Source organism: Myotis brandtii, unplaced genomic scaffold (genome assembly GCF_000412655.1).
Source record: "Myotis brandtii unplaced genomic scaffold, ASM41265v1 scaffold46, whole genome shotgun sequence".
NCBI lineage: Eukaryota > Metazoa > Chordata > Mammalia > Chiroptera > Vespertilionidae > Myotis > Myotis brandtii.
Window position 1 is genome coordinate 5,049,856 of NW_005367587.1, and position 18,335 is coordinate 5,068,190.

General features: G+C 44.5%; 1 protein-coding gene across 1 annotated transcript in view; it reads left to right on the top strand.

The window, feature by feature from the left end:
- ARHGAP31 (Rho GTPase activating protein 31) overlaps positions 1-18,335 on the top strand; it is a 111,941-nt gene that overhangs the window by 55,827 nt on the left and 37,779 nt on the right. The window contains exons 2-3 of the mRNA XM_005875328.2: positions 11,523-11,625; positions 14,910-15,054. Of these exons, the coding sequence (XP_005875390.1) occupies positions 11,523-11,625; positions 14,910-15,054 (248 nt within the window). The remainder of the gene's footprint in view (positions 1-11,522; positions 11,626-14,909; positions 15,055-18,335) is intronic.

Below are 18,335 nucleotides of genomic sequence, written 5' to 3' on the forward strand. Positions count from 1 at the left end.
AAAGTATTACAAAGGGTATTATATATGTGTCCTTTTTTATCTCCGCCCTTGACAATCCCCTGGCCTCCCCTACCCCCCAGTGTCTTATGTCCATTGGTTTTGCTTATATGCATGCATACAAGTCCTTCGGTTGATCTCTTACTCCCCTCCCTTCTGCCCCCCAACCCTCTCTGGCCTTCCCACTGCAGTTTGACAATCAGTTTGAGGCAGCTCTGCCTCTGTATCTATTATTGTTCAAAAGTTTGTAATGGTCTCTATTATCCATGAATGTGTGAGATCATGTGGTATTTTTCCTTCATTGACTGGCTTATTTCACTTAGCATAATGCTCTCCAGTTCCATCCATGCTGTTGCAAATGGTAAGAGTTCCTTCTTTTTTACAGCAGCATAGTATTCCATCGTGTAGATGTACCACAGTTTTCTAATCCATTCATCTACTGATGGGCACTTAGGCTGTTTCCAGATCTTAGCTATGGTGAATTGTGCTGCTATGAACATATGGGTGCATATATCCTTTCTGATTGGTGTTTTTGGTTTCTTGGGATATATTCCTAGAAGTGGGATCACAGGGTCAAATGGGAGTTCCATGTTTTGTTTTTTGAGGAAACTCCATACTGTCTTCCATAGTGGCTGCACCAGTCTGCATTCCCACCAGCAGTGCACGAGTGTTCCTTTTTCTCCACATCCTCTCCAGCACTTGTCGTTTGTTGATTTGTTGATGATAGCCATTCTGACAGGTGTGAGATGGTACCTCATTGTTGTTTTGATTTGCATCTCTCGGATGATTAGTGACTTTGAGCATGTTTTCATATGTCTCTTGGCTTTCTGAATGTCCTCTTTTGAAAGGTGTCTATTTAGATCCTTTGCCCATTTTTTGATTTTCAACAAACTTTTTAAAGAGAATTGCTTTCAGAGTTTCTCCAAGGGTAGCCCCAGAATTTACGGGGTGGGGGGGTCACTTTCTTAAGTTGTCGAGAGCCGTTTTTGTCCACCGATGTATGAGAACCTGCAGGAGGCTGGTTTCCAGACAGACCTTCCTGCCTCCATTGCAACGGTTGGGTCCCCTTGCTGAATTCTGTGGATGTAGACACATAGTTGAATGTATGAACCCCAAAAAGGTCTCAAGTGTAACAGAGGAGAGGAGATTTGGTGATTTTTTTTTCTTTTGCTTGTCTGTATCTTAAAATTGTTCTACTTGTGGTACTTGTACAATAAGAAATCATTTAAATACAGTTCATGAGTACCCAGTATTTCCAGCTCTGAGCAAGCACATGGGAGAAATGAGTTACCCCAAAAGGGTTACATCCAGCAGGGAAGTGCCGTTGTTTTGGGCAGGAAAGAGAGGCCTTGTAACAACAGGAAGCGCTGGGAGGCCCGGGCCCCAGACTTCCAAGCAAAGCCGTCTGGAAACAATGGCTGCCTGCGGCTCGGGAATATTGGGCAGGAAATGAAAGGGTGCTGGGAGGGGGTGTGCAGGGAGGAGCTGATAAGCGCTACCTGGCCCTTCTTCACATAGACTTCGTGGGCCGCCCATGGTTGTTTTTTCTACATACTCATCTTTCATCAGCAAAATCGATTTATGAAACACACAGAGAGAAATGAAAAAGAACCCATGGTGCCATAGGTCTGGAAACCATTAGGAAGCGGAGCCTCCTGGGAAACCAGAAGGTACAATAAGCAAGAGGAGGTGGTTCTCGCTCTCAGGGCACAGTCACATCAGTCAGGGGGACCTTCAGATGAACTCGGCACCGCTTAAAGCCAAGTCCCTGGAGGACTCCAGCCTCCATAACAACAAAAATAGCATGGGGTTAGCAGGAGTCCAGCCATACCCAAGGAGATATGTATAAACTTTCTGAGATGGAAGTCTGTATTTATTCAACACAAATTTCCATTCAGATGGGTGGGGCGAGTTGGGGAGTCATTAACAGCACAAGTGAGAAAAACAAAACTAACAAAATCATGCTACCGCTTTGCTCTAGAGAACCTACATCTAAACCATCTAAACCGGAACCAGGAGGCGTGAGGACCTGGACGTTGCAGGGAGAAGTCGGGAATGCTCTCCTCGTTTCTAGCCCAGCTCCTCTTCCCCAGTTTCATCCAGGAGGTTCACAGGTCACCGGGTGTTAGATCTGAAGACACATTAGCCACTCAGTGGTTCTCAACCTTCTGGCCCTTTAAATACAGTTCCTCATGTTGTGACCCAACCATAAAATTATTTTCGTTGCTACTTCATAACTGTAATGTTTCTATTGTTATGGATCATAATGTAAATATCTGATATGCAGGATGGTCTTAGGCGACCCCTGTGAAAAGGTCGTTCGACCGCCAAAGGGGTCGCGACCCACAGGTTGAGAACCGCTGATCTAGACCCAGCACCTGCTCCTAGGACACGTGGGCTAGTTTTTGCTAAAGGACATGCAGCTGGTTCATGGTGCAAACTAGGAAGAGTAATTCCCACACATCAGAGCTGTGAGAAGTAAATGGAATAATGATTGCTAACGTGGGACACCACCTAGCATTTGGTTAGTACATCCCATAACCACCCACTAGACATGAAAAAAAAAAAAAAAAGATGGCCTGGATACCTCAAATGAGGAAAAAACTTACATTGTCCTCATTCTTAAGATGATTGGTATTAGTGAAGCATATAACTCAAGAAGCAGGTTTATTTTCCCTGTTGGTCTCTCATTAACCCACTCAGCTCCCGCCCCTTCCCCCAGGGCACTCTCTCTGAGGCTCATGCGGGCCTCCTCTTTATCCATCAGTGAGATCATGCCATCCAAGGAGCAGGCGGCGAGAAAGAGAGGGGCTGCTAGTCCAGGAATAAAGTCAGGATCTGGCGGTTCGAGCTGGCTGTGGTCTTTCTATAGTTAAACTGAGAACTTAAATGATTCGTTGGTGATGAAAAGGAAAGCGCTGCTCGCAAACGGGGCCTGGGAATATGCAGCGGGGTGACTGGGAGAGCTTTCAGTCATCCCTGAGCAGCCCGGTGGAGTGAGTGGTGTCTGCCCCACAAATCCCCCGAGAGCACAGTCAGACAGTAGGAAGGATGAGCCTAGAGAAGCCTTTGTACGTGATGCAAAGCCTGGCAGCCTACGTGTTCCACAACAGGACAATCCTTCTGTGCGGTTCCTCCGCACACGGTGAGCAGAGGCCACGTGGGGGCTCCCGGAGGTTTGTTTTGGAAGTTTGGAGTTTCTTCACACCCCACCCTTCTTCTCCACCCAGCACCACCCTTCCTCGTGGCCACAATCACCTCCCTCCCAGAAGCACCGTGACCGTCCCCCCTAGTCTGTTTCCACCAGCTCATCCATTGGTGGGTGAAGTGTGGTCCCAGGTATTTCAGCACCCTCAACCAGCCTCTTCTCTCGGAGTCAGAGAGGCACTACCTTTCTTAAGTAAATTCCAGACAACAGCCAGAAAAGAGTGAGCCTCTCACCTCCCTTTCATCCTCTTTCATCCTCGACAAACCATAAGAGGTCCCCTCCCCTGAGCCCGAAGGGGCACCCTGTTTTCTCCCTTTGCAATGCTGTGTTTGTGGCAAGTCTTTTTGCTCATGTGGCCCCCTCTCCCGCCCACCTGTCTCAGAGGACTATTCCATTAAAGGGAAGAATCCGGGTGAGCCCTGATAAGGCAGCAGAAGGTCTAGTCCTAGAGCTGCCTGGGTTAGACATTATTCTCCCGGCAATGGAGGGCCACTGAATGTTTTGGAGTAGGAGAGCTTTATCATCAAGGCAGTGTTTTAGAAAGATTTGTCTGGCAGTGGAGATCAAGGCAGAACGCAGCCTTCCTAGGCCATCATTAAACACTCCCCCAATGTACCTGAACAAATGCTTCCCTTCCCCCAGACTGGTTCAGTCAGCATGCCTAGAATTCACCACACTATTTCTCGCTGCCTCTCCTGTTTATACCATTCCCTGCTTCATCCCCACCAGAGAGTGGGTGACACTTACGAAGTGCTTTATTATATGCAAGGTGCTTAGCAACAGCCAGAAAAGAGTGAGCCTCTCACCTCCCTCTCATCCTTGACAAAGCATAACAGGTCCCCTCCCCTGAGCCCGAAGGGGCGCCCTGTTTTCTCCTTTTGCAATGCTGTGTTTGTGGCAAGTCTTTTTGCTCATGTGGCCCCCTCTCCCGCCCACCTGTCTCAGAGGACTATTCCATTAAAGGGAAGAATCCGGGTGAGCCCTGATAAGGCAGCAGAAGGTCTAGTCCTAGAGCTGCCTGGGTTAGACATTATTCTCCCGGCAATGGAGGGCCACTGAATGTTTTGGAGTAGGAGAGCTTTATCATCAAGGCAGTGTTTTAGAAAGATTTGTCTGGCAGTGGAGATCAAGGCAGAACGCAGCCTTCCTAGGCCATCATTAAACACTCCCCCAATGTACCTGAACAAATGCTTCCCTTCCCCCAGACTGGTTCAGTCAGCATGCCTAGAATTCACCACACTATTTCTCGCTGCCTCTCCTGTTTATACCATTCCCTGCTTCATCCCCACCAGAGAGTGGGTGACACTTACGAAGTGCTTTATTATATGCCAGGTGCTTAACCGAGTTCTGGGTGTATAGTAGTATGCGTTACATCTCCACTCTGTTTCACATCATAGCATCTCAAGTCACCCCCATGAACCCCTATCAGAGTTCTGACGGCGTCACCTTGATTTGTCCTGTTTTCCCACTTATCTCACAACCTTGTGAGCCCCTCGAGATGAGGGTCCTGTCTCAGCGCTGTCTCCTGGGTCCCCCTGGTACATTGGGCTCTACAAATGCAGCTTCCTGTTCTGTTTGACACCGAGAAGCCTGGCCTGACCTCCCCCACCATGTGCAATGTTTTTAGCAGAGCTTCTATCACATTCTCAGTGCCTCTCTAGGGCCCTTCACATATTTTGCTTGATATTTTCATACTGGCCCAGTTACTTAATACCACCGAGTTTCACTTTCCTGCTTTATAAAGAAGGGGTAAATACTTCCTTCATAAGGTAATGTGAGGATCACATTAGGTACGAACAGTGGATGAAAGTGTAACACTCAGGGATCAGCACATAGTAGGTGCACAGTAACTGTCCATTCCCTTCTTGGCTTTTTGAGGACAAAGATCTTATTCACCTTTTTGTCCTTTGGGCTAGATAAGCCCTCAATGCATCTGCTTTGGTAGAAGGAGAACCTTTGTCTTGGGAAGGAGTGGGGGCATTGATAGCAGAGACCTAAGGGCCCAGCTGGGATGAGTCAGGGTGTGGACCAGAGGGGGGGCCTGACCACTTCTGCAAGAAAGAACTGGTGGACTTGGCATCTGAGACCCTGAAAGTGATGAAGGGAGGGGACTCCAGGATGCAGTCTGCCACCAGGAGCCTTGCCCAGCAACAGAGCAGAGCTCGTCCTGGGCCACACCAGGCCAGCAGGTTAGGCAAATACTTCTACTTGACAAGGACTAATTACCTCAACAGGGTCATTGGAAAGGACCTCAACAAACATTTAGAAATTGCCTCACTGACTTCAGAAAGCCCTCCAGCTTCTGTTTCTCAAAAAAAACAATTTCTTTCTTTTGAAAAATTATTTGTACCACATCCTCATTTTTAAAAAAAATCAGAAAAGGAAAATTAAAAATACAGCAAAAATAATTTATTTCCTACCACCTAGACTAGAGGTTACTACTATTGACATTTCCCTGGGTGTCATTTTTTTTATCATTTAAGATATAGGAAAGGGTGGAGTAAGACAGAGACAGTCACTCTGTACTCTTTATATTTGTGTATCATTTTCATTTTTTAATATTCAAATTTTTTCTAGTTTTTTAAAATATTTTTTATTGATTTCAGAGAGAAAGGGAGAGGGAGAGAGAGACAGAAATATCAATGATGAGAGAGAATCATCGATTGGCCACCTCCTGCACGTCCCCTACTGGGGATTGAGCCTGCAACCCAGGCATGTGCCCTGCCCGGGGATCTTAACATGACTTCCTGGTTCAAAGGTCAGTGCTCAACCACTGAGCCACACCAGCCGGGCTTTTCTAGTTTTATTGTGATATAATTGACATACATCTGTGTAAGTTTAAGGTGTACAGAATAATGGTTTGACTTACATATATTGTGAAATGATAACCACAATAAGTTTAGTTAGCATCCATCATCTCACATAGATATGATAAAAAGAGAAAGCAAAATAATAATAATAAATCTGTTTTCCTTATGATAAGAACACAGATTTTACTTTCATATACATCGTACAGCAGTTTGAACTATAGTCATCATACTTTGCATTGTATTCCTCGTACTTATTCATCTTGTAACTGGAAGTTGTACCTTTTGCTCACCTTTCTCCATCTCCCCCTCTTCTACCTCCTTCTTTTCTATGAGTTTGGGTATTTTTTTGTTTGTTTGTTTGTTTTAAATCCCATATATATGTGAGAGCATATGGTATTTGTCTTTCTCTGTCTGACTTATTTCTCTTAGCATAATGCTGTTAAGATCCATCATGTTGTCCCAAATGGCAGAATTCCCTCTTTGGGGGGACTCAGAGAAATTATTTTAATGCTGACCTTTTCTGCACTAAACCCTTGAAGAGATTAGGAATTGAGGAAAGTGTCCCATAGTATTTATACTGGTAAATATGAAATGACTTTTAGTTGTACAGGATGAAGCAAATGAGACAAAGACCTAAAAATGTTTTGTAGTGGCTCAGTCAGTGTGGCTCAGTGGTTGAGTGTCAACCTGTGAACCAGGAGGTCACAGTTCAATACCCAGTTAGGGTACATGCCCTGATTTCGGGCTCAATCCCAAGTTGGGCGTGCAGGAGGCAGCCAATCAATGATTCTCTCTCATCACTGATGTTTCTTTCTCCCTCTCCCTCTCCTTTCCTCTTTGAAATCCATAAAAACATATTTTTAAAAAATGTTTTGTAAATGGTGAAGCATAAATCAAAGGCAGTGTCTTTTCCATCAGAAATCACCTCAACATTTATTTTGTGCTGAGAGGAAAATTTAACGTTTAATATTGCTGATGCAGGAAAAACAAAACAAAACAAAAAAGGGACTTAGAGAACCATCAGTGAAACAATTCAAAGAAATTATAATGTTATATCATAATCAGCAACTGTGTGTACCTCTGTAGGAGGAGACTTAAAGTTCTTTGGGTCCATGATAAATCCCACAGAACTAGCTCTGTGACTCCAACCTCAACCTCACTCTCATGCCTAATTAACAATGGAAGCTTTCTTTCCAGCTATAACTACTCAGCTATTTTGTATCAAGCTTTTACCCTGCTCAGAATCCTGGCTGTCCCCAATTTGGTTGGACTCCAGGGACAATCGTCAAAAGAATCCTGAGACTTTTACTCAACTCTTAGTAGCTCCTGCAACACCACCCACCAGTCGTACCTTTAGACCACCCCCCTGCCCCCAACCTACCCTAAGTGGGGGCTGCAGATTGGCAGTGTCCCTAATCACCTGGGAGTTTGTTAGAAATGCAAATGTTTGACCTTTCTCACTCCATTGGCATTTGCATGTTCACAAGATCCTAGGACGCTGTGTGCACACAAAAGGCTGAGAAGCGCTGGTCTAGGGCAGTGGTCGGCAAACTGCGGCTCAGCAAACCGCGGCTCACGAGCCACATGCGGCTCTTTGGCCCCTTGAGTGTGGCTCTTCCACAAAATACCGGCTCTTCTGCAAAATACCGACTTCTGCGCATGGGCCACGAAGTTTCAATCACACTGTACGTGCGCGCCCGCACGTGGTATTTTGTGGAAGAGCCACACTCAAGGGGCCAAAGAGCCGCATGTGGCTCGAGAGCCACGGTTTGCCGACCACGGGCTAGGGGGATGGTCCCTCACCTTTGGTGAGCATCAGAATCACCGGCTGCTGGGCCTGATCTGGGGCCACACTGAGAACCACCCTCTGGGCTTCAGGCAGTGGTTCTCAACCTTGGCTGCACATTAGAATCACCTGGGAATCCCGGATGAGGCCCAGAAATCAGGATTTTAAAAAGATTCCCAGGTGATTCTAATGTGCAGCCAAGGTTGAGAACCACTGAGCTAGAGGATTAACAGAGATGCAGCAGATCCTTTCCCATTTACTGAGCGAAGTGGGATTCCTACACCTTCCAACTCAGCCTGAGACGAGAATCCAGGAAAGCTGGCACTCCTCGGGGCCCGCCGCCATGGCCTCTCCCCTTTGGGTTGTTTTAATACTGCCTCCTGTTTAAACAGAGCTGGGGACGAGAGGTTCTAGGGCCTCTGTACCAACGCCAGAGTAAATGTATGGCAGAGGCTCTTTCCGGGAATGTGTTCTGCCCACCTTTAAAGCAAACAGAGCCTGGGGCGCTGCAGCCCAGAGCTGTGGGGATGGGAGTTCGCTAGCTGAGAGCAGGACCGGGCAGGTTGGGGACCCCGCACCAGCCCTTTCACGGAGTGCTCTTTATAAAGGCCCTTGGAGTCTGTGGCTTTCTGTTCGAGTCCTCCTTGGGAATGCTCAGAGCTCTCGAGTCCACTGGTGCCCTGCAGGGCACAGCAGCCAGGCACCCAGGGCGGACGCACGCTAAGGAGCACACCGAGGCCAAGCCAGCCCCAGGACTGCTCGCTCGCTCACAACCCGCACACTGTGCATTCTGCTGCCTCTCTGTGATGAAGATTCACCTAAATGCATAGACAGGAAACCTCAGGCGAGCAAAATTACCTTCACATAGAGACATTGTACCAAAGGAGGACACAGAAGCCATTCTGAATAGTAGAGATGAGTGTTGACCGGCAAGAGTTTGGTCAGCTCTACCCCAGTTTCCCACTGGATGGGAGGAGGCAAACTGTTTAGAGTTTGTGAGACCCAGATTGTGTCTCACAAACTATAAATTTACACCACAGATAAGCTTCAAGGAGAAACAGTAACTGCCATAGAGTGCTTGTTATGTGCCAGGGTCCAGGCTAAATGTGTACAGGTATTACTTTAATCCTGGCTATGCTGTTAACATCAGTTACCCTCACTTTACAGATGTGGAAACTGGGGAACAGAATCCTTACATGTTTTGTCCAAGGTTACAAAGGCAGTTTGGCATCCAAACCTGTGCTCCTGCCCGTAGACCACATGTGGCAGGTTCCAGAACAGCAGCTTGGTGTGGTGGGGAAAGACTCAACCATTATTGTGCACAACAGGGATTTAAAACAAAACAAAACAGTCCTGGCCGGTGTGCTCAGTGGTTAGAGTGCCGGCCTTTGCACCAAAGGGTCGCAGGTTCGATTCCTAGTGAAGGGCATGTACCTGGGTTACAGGTTGATCCCTGGCCCCAGATCAGGGCAGTGTGGGAGGCAACCAAATCGATGTGTCTCTCTCATATTGATGTTTCTCTCTCTTCCTTCCTCTCACTCTCCCTCCCTCTCACTCTCTCTCTAAAAAAAAAAAAAAAAAGGAAAAAGTATCTTCCAGTGAGGATTCAAAAGAAAACAAAAAAAGCCAAAAACTTTTTTTAAGCATCGGAACTTTGTATGTTTGCTTGCTTATTTCTTTATTGGCATGAGGGCAGGAGACAAAAATCTAACTAGGCACCCTGCTTTCTAAAACAGATATTCCGGGTGAAGCCAGGCAGAGGCTCTGCACCCCTGTCTACTCCCACAGCCCCTCCCCCACCGCACCCGCTCCCACCCTGTGTTCACTCCCAGGAAGTGGTTCCACCTCTGTGGTCTCTGGCCTCAATACTTCCAATTCCAAGTCCGCTCCTTGCCTTCTTCCCCCCTGGGGGAACTAAGAAACTTCTCCCCAGTTCCTGCCCTGAAGAGCAGGGCAAAACGTGTCATGCGTTCTAGAAGGGAACGGTTCTGCGGTGCCTGGGCTTTGAGAGATGAGCTGAATACTTGAAGTATGACGAATTTTACTGAGCACCTGCAATTATAGTTAGTCGTTGAAGGAAATGGTGGGGGAGTTGTTTAAGAAGTATCGTGATAGCAAGTCCAGGAAGAAGGTTGAGTTGGAACATCTGGTGTCTACCCGTGTACAGGTCCAGTCCAGCTTGTGCATTAAGCATTAATGGTTGGCGTTTGTCTAAGCTAAGGCATGAATGGGTTGGGTATGTTTTAGGGGAGTGAGCACAGGGCTATCCTAAGCAATAGTTCATGGAGTTCCCACACTGTCTCTGTGCCTGAAAACGTTAGTGCCTGAGGCTTGGGTAGTTCCATGCCCAGCCACCATCCACAGCACTCCTAGGGAGGGACCGCAGGTGGCTCTGCCCAAGGACCAGAGTGGCAAGGGACTTGCCATTCTCTCCATGCCATCCAGAAGGCTAATGGCTGCCATTCTGGGTCACGGAGCTGGCTGGGCCAAACGGGGTCAGCCCCAGGGAGAGAACAGCATAGCCAGACTCTTCTACACAAGCACTGGACGTCTGGAGTGGCAGGAATTCGGGACATGTTGGTCTCCTGCAATCAATGACTAGATTGAATGCAGAATGGACCACATTTGGTGGTGGTGGTGGTGGTGGTGGTGTTGGGGGTATGGGGGTGGAGTGGTTCTCACCTCAAAAAAACACAAAAAACACTTGAACCTTAAATCACCTTTAACATTCTGGCAGACATTCTTCCAGTCTTTTTTTCTTTGCATTTTTTTTGTTTGTTTACATAGTTGAATTCACAGTGTGGACTTGATTTTGTGTCTTGTTTTTCTTTTACCTACCTGTATCATAAGCATTTTTTCATGTGCTAATTGCTTTTCATAAGCAGCAAGTAATCTTGAGTGAGGTAAGTAAAGTTACCTGCACCTTGGTTTCTTCATGTGTAGAATAAGCGATGTTTATTTTACCGCCCAACAGTCACCAGGAAGGCTTTTTAAAACACAGATTGCGCCCTAGCCGGTTTGACTCAGTGAATAGAGCCTCAGCCCTTGAACTGAAGGGTCCTGGGTTCGATTCCGGTCAAGGGATACTTCGGTTGCAGGCTCAATCTCCAGCCCTGGTCGGGGCATGTGTGGGAGGCAACCAATTGATGTGTCTCTCTCACATCAATGTTCTTTCTCTCTCTCTGTCTCTCCCCCTCCCTTCCACTCTCTCTAAGAATTAATGGAAAAATATCCTCAGGTGAGAATTAACAAAACAAGCAAACAACAACAACAACAAAAAACACAGTTTGCTGGGCCCCCCCTCCAGAATTTCTGATTCAGTGGGTCTGGAGTGGGGCCTGGTAATTTGTATTCCCGGGAAGTTCCCAGGAGATGCTGATGCTGCTGGTCAGGAAACCACCTTGGAGAATCCATGAAATGAGGAGACTGAGCTGTGGGAATTCCAAGGTTTCAAAATTTAAGTGTTTGCCTAGTTTTCAATTTTAAAAAAAATCCAACTCTTAAAATACATGACTTTCCTGAACTTTCAAAAAAAAGCACCATTTTTTTAAAAATGTAAAGGACCATCATCTACCATTTACAAGTAATTGTTTCCACTTGTAGCTCACATGCGTTCCATACCTATTTCTCTAAGAGGTTACCTGGATTTTTCAAAGGATATCTTTGAAGAACAGTCAGACTTATATCTAATACTTTATTCTTTTTCTTTGCCTTTACATAGTTCCATATGTATTGAAGAGCTGTGCAGAATTTATAGAGACTCATGGCATTGTGGATGGAATTTATCGGCTTTCGGGAGTCACCTCAAACATACAACGGCTACGGTAAGCTGAAAGAATAGCTCCCAACAGAATTCTCTCATAATTCTTTCTCTGTCCATATCTCTGTCCGAAGGTGTTGGGATATTAAAAACCTGAAGGGACTGAGGGAAGGGTGGAGGGGCAGAAGATCAAGTGCTGCTCTTTTCAGATGCCTGTTCCTAATCTAATCAGGAAGTGCTCTAGTCTGATGTCATTCTTTCCAACAAAAGCTCCTGAGGGCTTTAAATCTGTTTCTTTGTTTTATACTAGATTTGCCCTCCTTGGGTGGATTCGACTGAACGCAAGTGATTTTAATTACGAGTTAGGGAAATATGATTTATAATAATTCACTTGCTTACCCAAAGCTCAGTTAGATCCCATTATATAGTGTTCAGAACTTGGAGATGGATTGAGTTTTTCTGCTGGCACACACCCAACCTTTGATATTTCATCTGCTTGGGAATTCAGAAGTCTGCATGAAGGTGCATTTCTCTAACTGATGCTGGTATTTTAAAAATTACTGATGTATATATGGTTTTTAATTCTATGGATTTATCCCAAACAATTCTAAAATTTATTCTTGAATTTTTGGGAAGCAATTTCTATCACATTGAAGTCAGAGTACAGTAACCTTCACACTAGACACAGATATGTGTGCGTATATTTTATATGTGTTGTGTATTAAATCAAGGGAATATATACACTATATAGAGAGAATCCAGGGTGGGGTGAAAGTTATTCATATGGAAAATAATGCAATAATCTATATATATAAAAGCCTAAGCGACTGATTGTTCAACCGGTAGCTATGATGCGCACTGACCACCAGGGAGCAGATGCTCAGACTGGTAGGTTAGCTTGCTGCTGGGGTCCAACAGATTGGGACTGAGTGAGATGGGCTGGACACGCCCTGGATGAATCCATGCACCGGGCCAGTTTTGGCCCGATCCCCACAGGCCAGGCCAAGGGACCCCACTGGTGCACTATCAGGGCAGGGAGGGGCCGCAGGAGGGCTCCAGGGTGTGCCCAGCTCATCTTGCCCAGTCCCTATTGGGGCCGATCAGGGCCAGCTGCCTGGGGAGGGACCCCACCAGTGCACGAATCCAGCTTCTCCACCTCCCCCTGCTCCTGAGGGGCAATCGGGGCAGCTACCAGTGCTGGCACCCACTGATGGCGTGGAGCGATTGGGGCCAGCGCCAGCAGCAGGTGCAAGTGGGGCCGGCGCCGTCAGTGGGTGTGAGCAGTAGCTGCTGCCCTGATCGCTCCTCAGGAGCAGGGGGAGGTAGAGAAGCCCTCAGGGGTGATGGGGACTGGCGCCAGGCGTTGGCAGCTAATGCAAGTGGCAGCTCCGGTGCCGGCTGCGGGTGCAGGTGCTGGGTGGGACCGCAGCACATGGGAGCAAAGAATATTCAGTAACCACCAGAGGCTTGCCCCAATGACAGTGACCAGCGCCTCGCCTTGGTTTGGTGCTCCCACTCACCTGCTCCACCATCTGCTGCGGCCGACGACCGCCACGACCATGTTCCATGCTCTGCTGCCTGCTGCCAACGCCTACCATGTTCCATGTGCGTCCCCTGGTGGTCTGCGCACATCATAGCAACTGGTTGTTCTGCTGTTCTGTCATTTGGTTGTTCTGCCTTTCGGTCTATTTGCATATTAGCCTTTTATTATATAGGATATAGATATTTATTATATGTTTTTAGTTATAAATGTAGACTTTTAAAACAATATAAAAATTCTTGTTCCAAGATTAATATATAAAATTCAATAGATTGTACAGGTAATTCATTTTTTTGTCTTCTTCTTACTATTTGGTTTTCTGCCCCTCCCTCTCAAATCTCAATTATAATAAAATTATACTAAAGGAATAAAGCATCCACTGGGGGGTAGGGGAGGCCAGGGGGTTGTCAAGGACGGGGAAAAAAAGGGAGACATATGTAATACTCTTTGTAATACTTTAAGCAATAAAACAATTTTAAAAAAATAAATAAAGGAATAAAACATTCTTTTTACTCCTAGAGAAGTGATGGCTGTTAAAAAAACAAACAACTGGCTTATTGCAACCATAGAGTTTAACGGATCTATGTTGCTACATAATTTCACTAATTAACTAGTGTGACATTTTTTAGAGTTTCAACAACAACAAATACTTTTGAATGGTTTACTCTTTTCTCTAAAATATACTACACAGTAGTTGATATCATGGAAGGATACTTGGGCGATGGCCAATTCTTTTTCACTTAAGGACTGACCTTAGCCTCCACAAGGGAAATTTTTGGCTAACTAAATGAATAAGCTTTAGATTGTTCTTGTCTGCCCTCTTAGAAAAACACATGCCTATGAATTTATGAGGCCATTGGTTTTCCTTTCAAGGCTTTACTCAGTTTCTTTTGGGTACATCAGGAATTTCCCTATCCCTATTGAATGGAGAAGCAGAATACAGGAGGATGGGCAAGCTGTTTTGAAATGCTGGCCCTGGGAGTGATTGAAATAATTGACCATGGGATTTTGTCTGAAATTTTACCCCTGGGAGACCCGTTGACTGTGTCACTGCTTGGCTGACCAAGGGAATGCTCTCAGGAAGCCTAACTTCTCTTCTGTAGTAAAGTTCAAACTTGTCACTGTTTAAAACCGATTTTTAATTGTAAGTATACATTAGTTAGGTCAGAATATTCCCTAATATTCTGACCTAACTAATGTAACCTCATTAGGAAATGTTTTTTAATTAGATATGAGGCCTAGAATCTGGGGAGGTTGTTTAAGAAGATATTTATAAGCTCTTCTATCCTGTGGGAACCACTACCAGGCAGCCTAGAAGGTTCCATCCAGCATCAAAGAGATCATTGATTAAAGTTCTCAAACCTTGGGTTTGAGTCTTCCGATAAAACAAGTTTGTTGACATGAATATGTGAGTGATAACAATCTCACTCACCCTAGTTTTGGACTCTCCTCCAAGAAAGAGGACTTCATTTAGAACAATATTTTGGAAAAGCTGAAATCTCAACAGGCTTTTTTTGGCAAATTGTTTTCATATTTCCCTGAAACTGAGACTGTGAGCATAATGCCATGAGAAATCCATATGTAAGTGGGCATTTTGTCTTTCTAATTACAGTTGCTTTGGAGGAAAGATCCAGATCTGAAGTGGAAGTCTTCTCGTAGCTCTCTTGTGCCTGAAATAGAATGTCTTTTTGTATCAGGGTCAAAAAATATAGTCAGATCAGCATTTTAGGGTCTTTTTACCCCTAAGCAGCTGCTGACATGGAACACATGTTCCCGGGATTGTTATGTCTCTGTCTGTGTTGTTTCAGGCAAGAGTTTGGCTCAGATCAGTGTCCAGATCTGACCAGGGAAGTGTACCTCCAGGACATCCACTGTGTGGGCTCCCTCTGTAAGCTCTACTTCAGGGAGCTGCCCAACCCCCTCCTGACGTATGAGCTCTATGAGAAATTCACGGTAAGTGTTTGGATTTCCATTATGGTTACTGGGTGGGATGCATGCATGGGGCAAGGAGGATTTCAACACTAAAATAACAATAATAATACTCACCAGATGGATGACATTATCTTAGCGTGGTGATGGACATAGCATGGTATAGTGAGGGAAGTAGGGTAGTGGGACTGTTTGCTACATTTTTTCTTACATTTTCAGAATCATGGGGGGGGAGGCTGGAGGGGGTTAATGGGGTGAAAAGCGGACATATGTAATACTCTCAGCACTAAAGAATTATTTTTAAAAATCAATAAGTGTGTCCTCTGGTGAGGATTTTTTTTTAATTTTTTCAGAATCATGTTTGTTTGTTTTAAGAGCTGGGTTAAATGATCTCCAGGTTTATTTAAAAAGTGTGTCTCATTGCTTAGGGTGGAAGCTAAGTACCAGAGAAGTGAAATGATTGGCCCAAGGTCACACAGCAGGACAAGACCCTGAAACTAGATGCTATACGCACTGCTGGTTCATTTTTATCAGGCTATTCCTCCTGTGTTTCTTTGGGGGGTTGGGGAAAGAGATAGGCGAATAGAGAAGGGAGAGAGAACAAACGGAGGTCAAGAGAGAGGTCAGAAAGCTGGGAAGAGAAAAGAATCTGAGAAGAGCAGCCAAGACGAGTGCTGGACAGACTGGTGAGTTGAGTTGGTGAAGGATGGATGGGTAAGAGCAGAACACCTAACTAGCAGCTATAGTCCAGTGATGGCGAACCTTTTGAGCTCGGCGTGTCAGCATTTTGAAAAACCCTAACTTAACTCTGGTGCCGTGTCCCATATAGAAATTTTTTTTTTTTATTGCTTAAAGCATTACAAAGGGTATTACATATGTGTCCTTTTTTTCCCCCACCCTTGACAATATCCCGGCTTCCCCTACCCCCCAGTGTCTTATGTCCATTGGTTATGCTCAACATATAGAAATTTTTTGATATTTGCAACCATAGTAAAACAAAGACTTACATTTTTGATATTTATTTTATATATTTAAATGCCATTTAACAAAGAAAAATCAACCAAAAAAATGAGTTCACATGTCACCTCTGACACGCGTGTCATAGGTTCGCCATCACTGAGCTATACGGTCACCAAATAGGGCACCGTAGTAAAAGCAGAAAGGAGAATGAATGCTTAAAGGATGCCTATAGAGATAGCATTAAAAAAGGGCTTGAATATTTGCTGCAGGGGGTGGAGGTGGAGAGTTGGGTTTAACCAAGGTGGAGCCAGCAAAAGAGGGGTGAGGAAGATGGGAGTGTATGCAAGGGAGTGATTGAAATAATTGACCATGGGATTTTGTCTGAATAAGAAAGGAAATGAGAGCATAAAGCAGTTGTATAACAGTGAAAAAGTAGATCAACAAATTATCCATCCCAGTGAGGTCAAGAGACTGTTGGAGTGGGGTGTTCCTAGGGGATGTTTGAAATAAAGCTTATGGAAGAGTTGCGATTGTTGGAAGGAATCTCTCTTGTGGCTCTAGAGCAGCAGTTCTCAACCTGTGGGCCTCGACCCCTTTGAGGGTCGAACGACCCTTTCACAGGGGTCGCCTAAGACCATCGGAAAACACATATAGTTTTTGTGATTAATCACTATGCTTTAATTATGTTCAATTTATAACTATGAAAATACATCCTGCATATCAGAAGATATTTACATGATTCATAACAGTAGCAAAATTACAGTTATGAAGTAGCAACGAAAATAATTTTATGGTTGGAGGTCACCACAACATGAGGAACTGTAGTAAAGGGTCTCGGCATTAGGAAGGTTGAGAACCACTGCCCTATATGAATTTATTTTGAGCACATAAAAGGTTCTTCCATTTGAAATGATATAGGAATAAGTAAATACTTTTTAAAAATCGGGTTTGGGACATTTATATATAAGAATCTATAATGATAGAGGGAAACACTAATAATGGTAATTGGAAAAACTAGATATACAATTGTATATTAAGATGATTAAAAAGAAAGATGTTCAAAAGATTAACAACCATTTATTTCAATCATGGGATTATAGTTTTTCCTACCACTTTAAAAATCATATCCACTAAAAATATATTATATAAATATATATTTTTTTGTTAATCCTCACCCCAGGATATTTTTTCCATTAAGTTTTAGAGAAAGTGGAGGGTTGGCGGGGAGAGCCTCTGGAAGAAGCACAGCACTGTTGACACCTAAAATTTTCAATTTGTTAAATTATTTGCCAGTTTGAATCAACGAAAAATATATCTTATTGTTGTTGTAATTAGTATGTAAGACTCTATTGTTTGCTTTCTACATAGTTTTATTCCTCTTATCAGCATAATAGTATCATCCTTGAATATGATAGAATATCATCATGTTAAAGAACTAAATGAATCTAACTTATTTTAACTAAATTTCATTCTATGATAGTTGAGGGTAGATAAGAATTCTGGTCTAGAAATTTCAGAAATAAAGTTTCTTCTTAGCTCTTGCTGTTGGCTCAGAACAAAACCCATATTTATCTCTCCCTGCTTCTGTTCCCTGACATTGCTGATCATTCTGTTCTCCCACACCAACAGGAAAATACCAAAGCAATATTATTGTCAACTTGTCATCAAATTTTAAGGAAATCTAATGTTATATTTAAATAGTTTATTGACTCTAAGAAATAATATAAAAATCTTTTGCCCTAGCTGGTTTGGCTTAGTGCAGTGGTCGGCAAACCGCGGCTCGAGAGCCACATGTGGCTCTTTGGCCCCGTGGCATGGGCCACGAAGTTTGAATCTCACTGTATGTGCGCACCCGCACATGGTATTTTGTGGAAGAGCCACACTCAAGGGGCCAGTTTGCCGACCACTGTCTTAGTGGATAGAGTGTCAGCCTGTGGACTGAAGAGGCTCGGGTTCGATTCCAGTCAAGGGCACATGCCCAGGTTACAGGTTCAATCCCCAGTAGAGAACTTGCAGGAGGCAGCTGATCAATGACTCTCATCATTGATGTTTCTATCTCTCTCTCCCTCTCCCTTCCTCTCTGAAATTAATAAAAATACATCTAAAAATAATAATGAGAAGAAGAATCTTTTGCTGTGACAACTGACTTCTACATAGGTAGATCCTACTGAAGTTAATTATGCTGAAGAATTTATCATATAATAGAGTGCTCTGATCACAGTAATGAATTATAATATAAGCAAACCTTCAGGGATATGGAAATAGCTCTATGACATTGTCACACATTCTTATAATGATACTAGAGGCCTAGTGGAGGAAATTCATGCATTCTGGGGGGGGGGGGT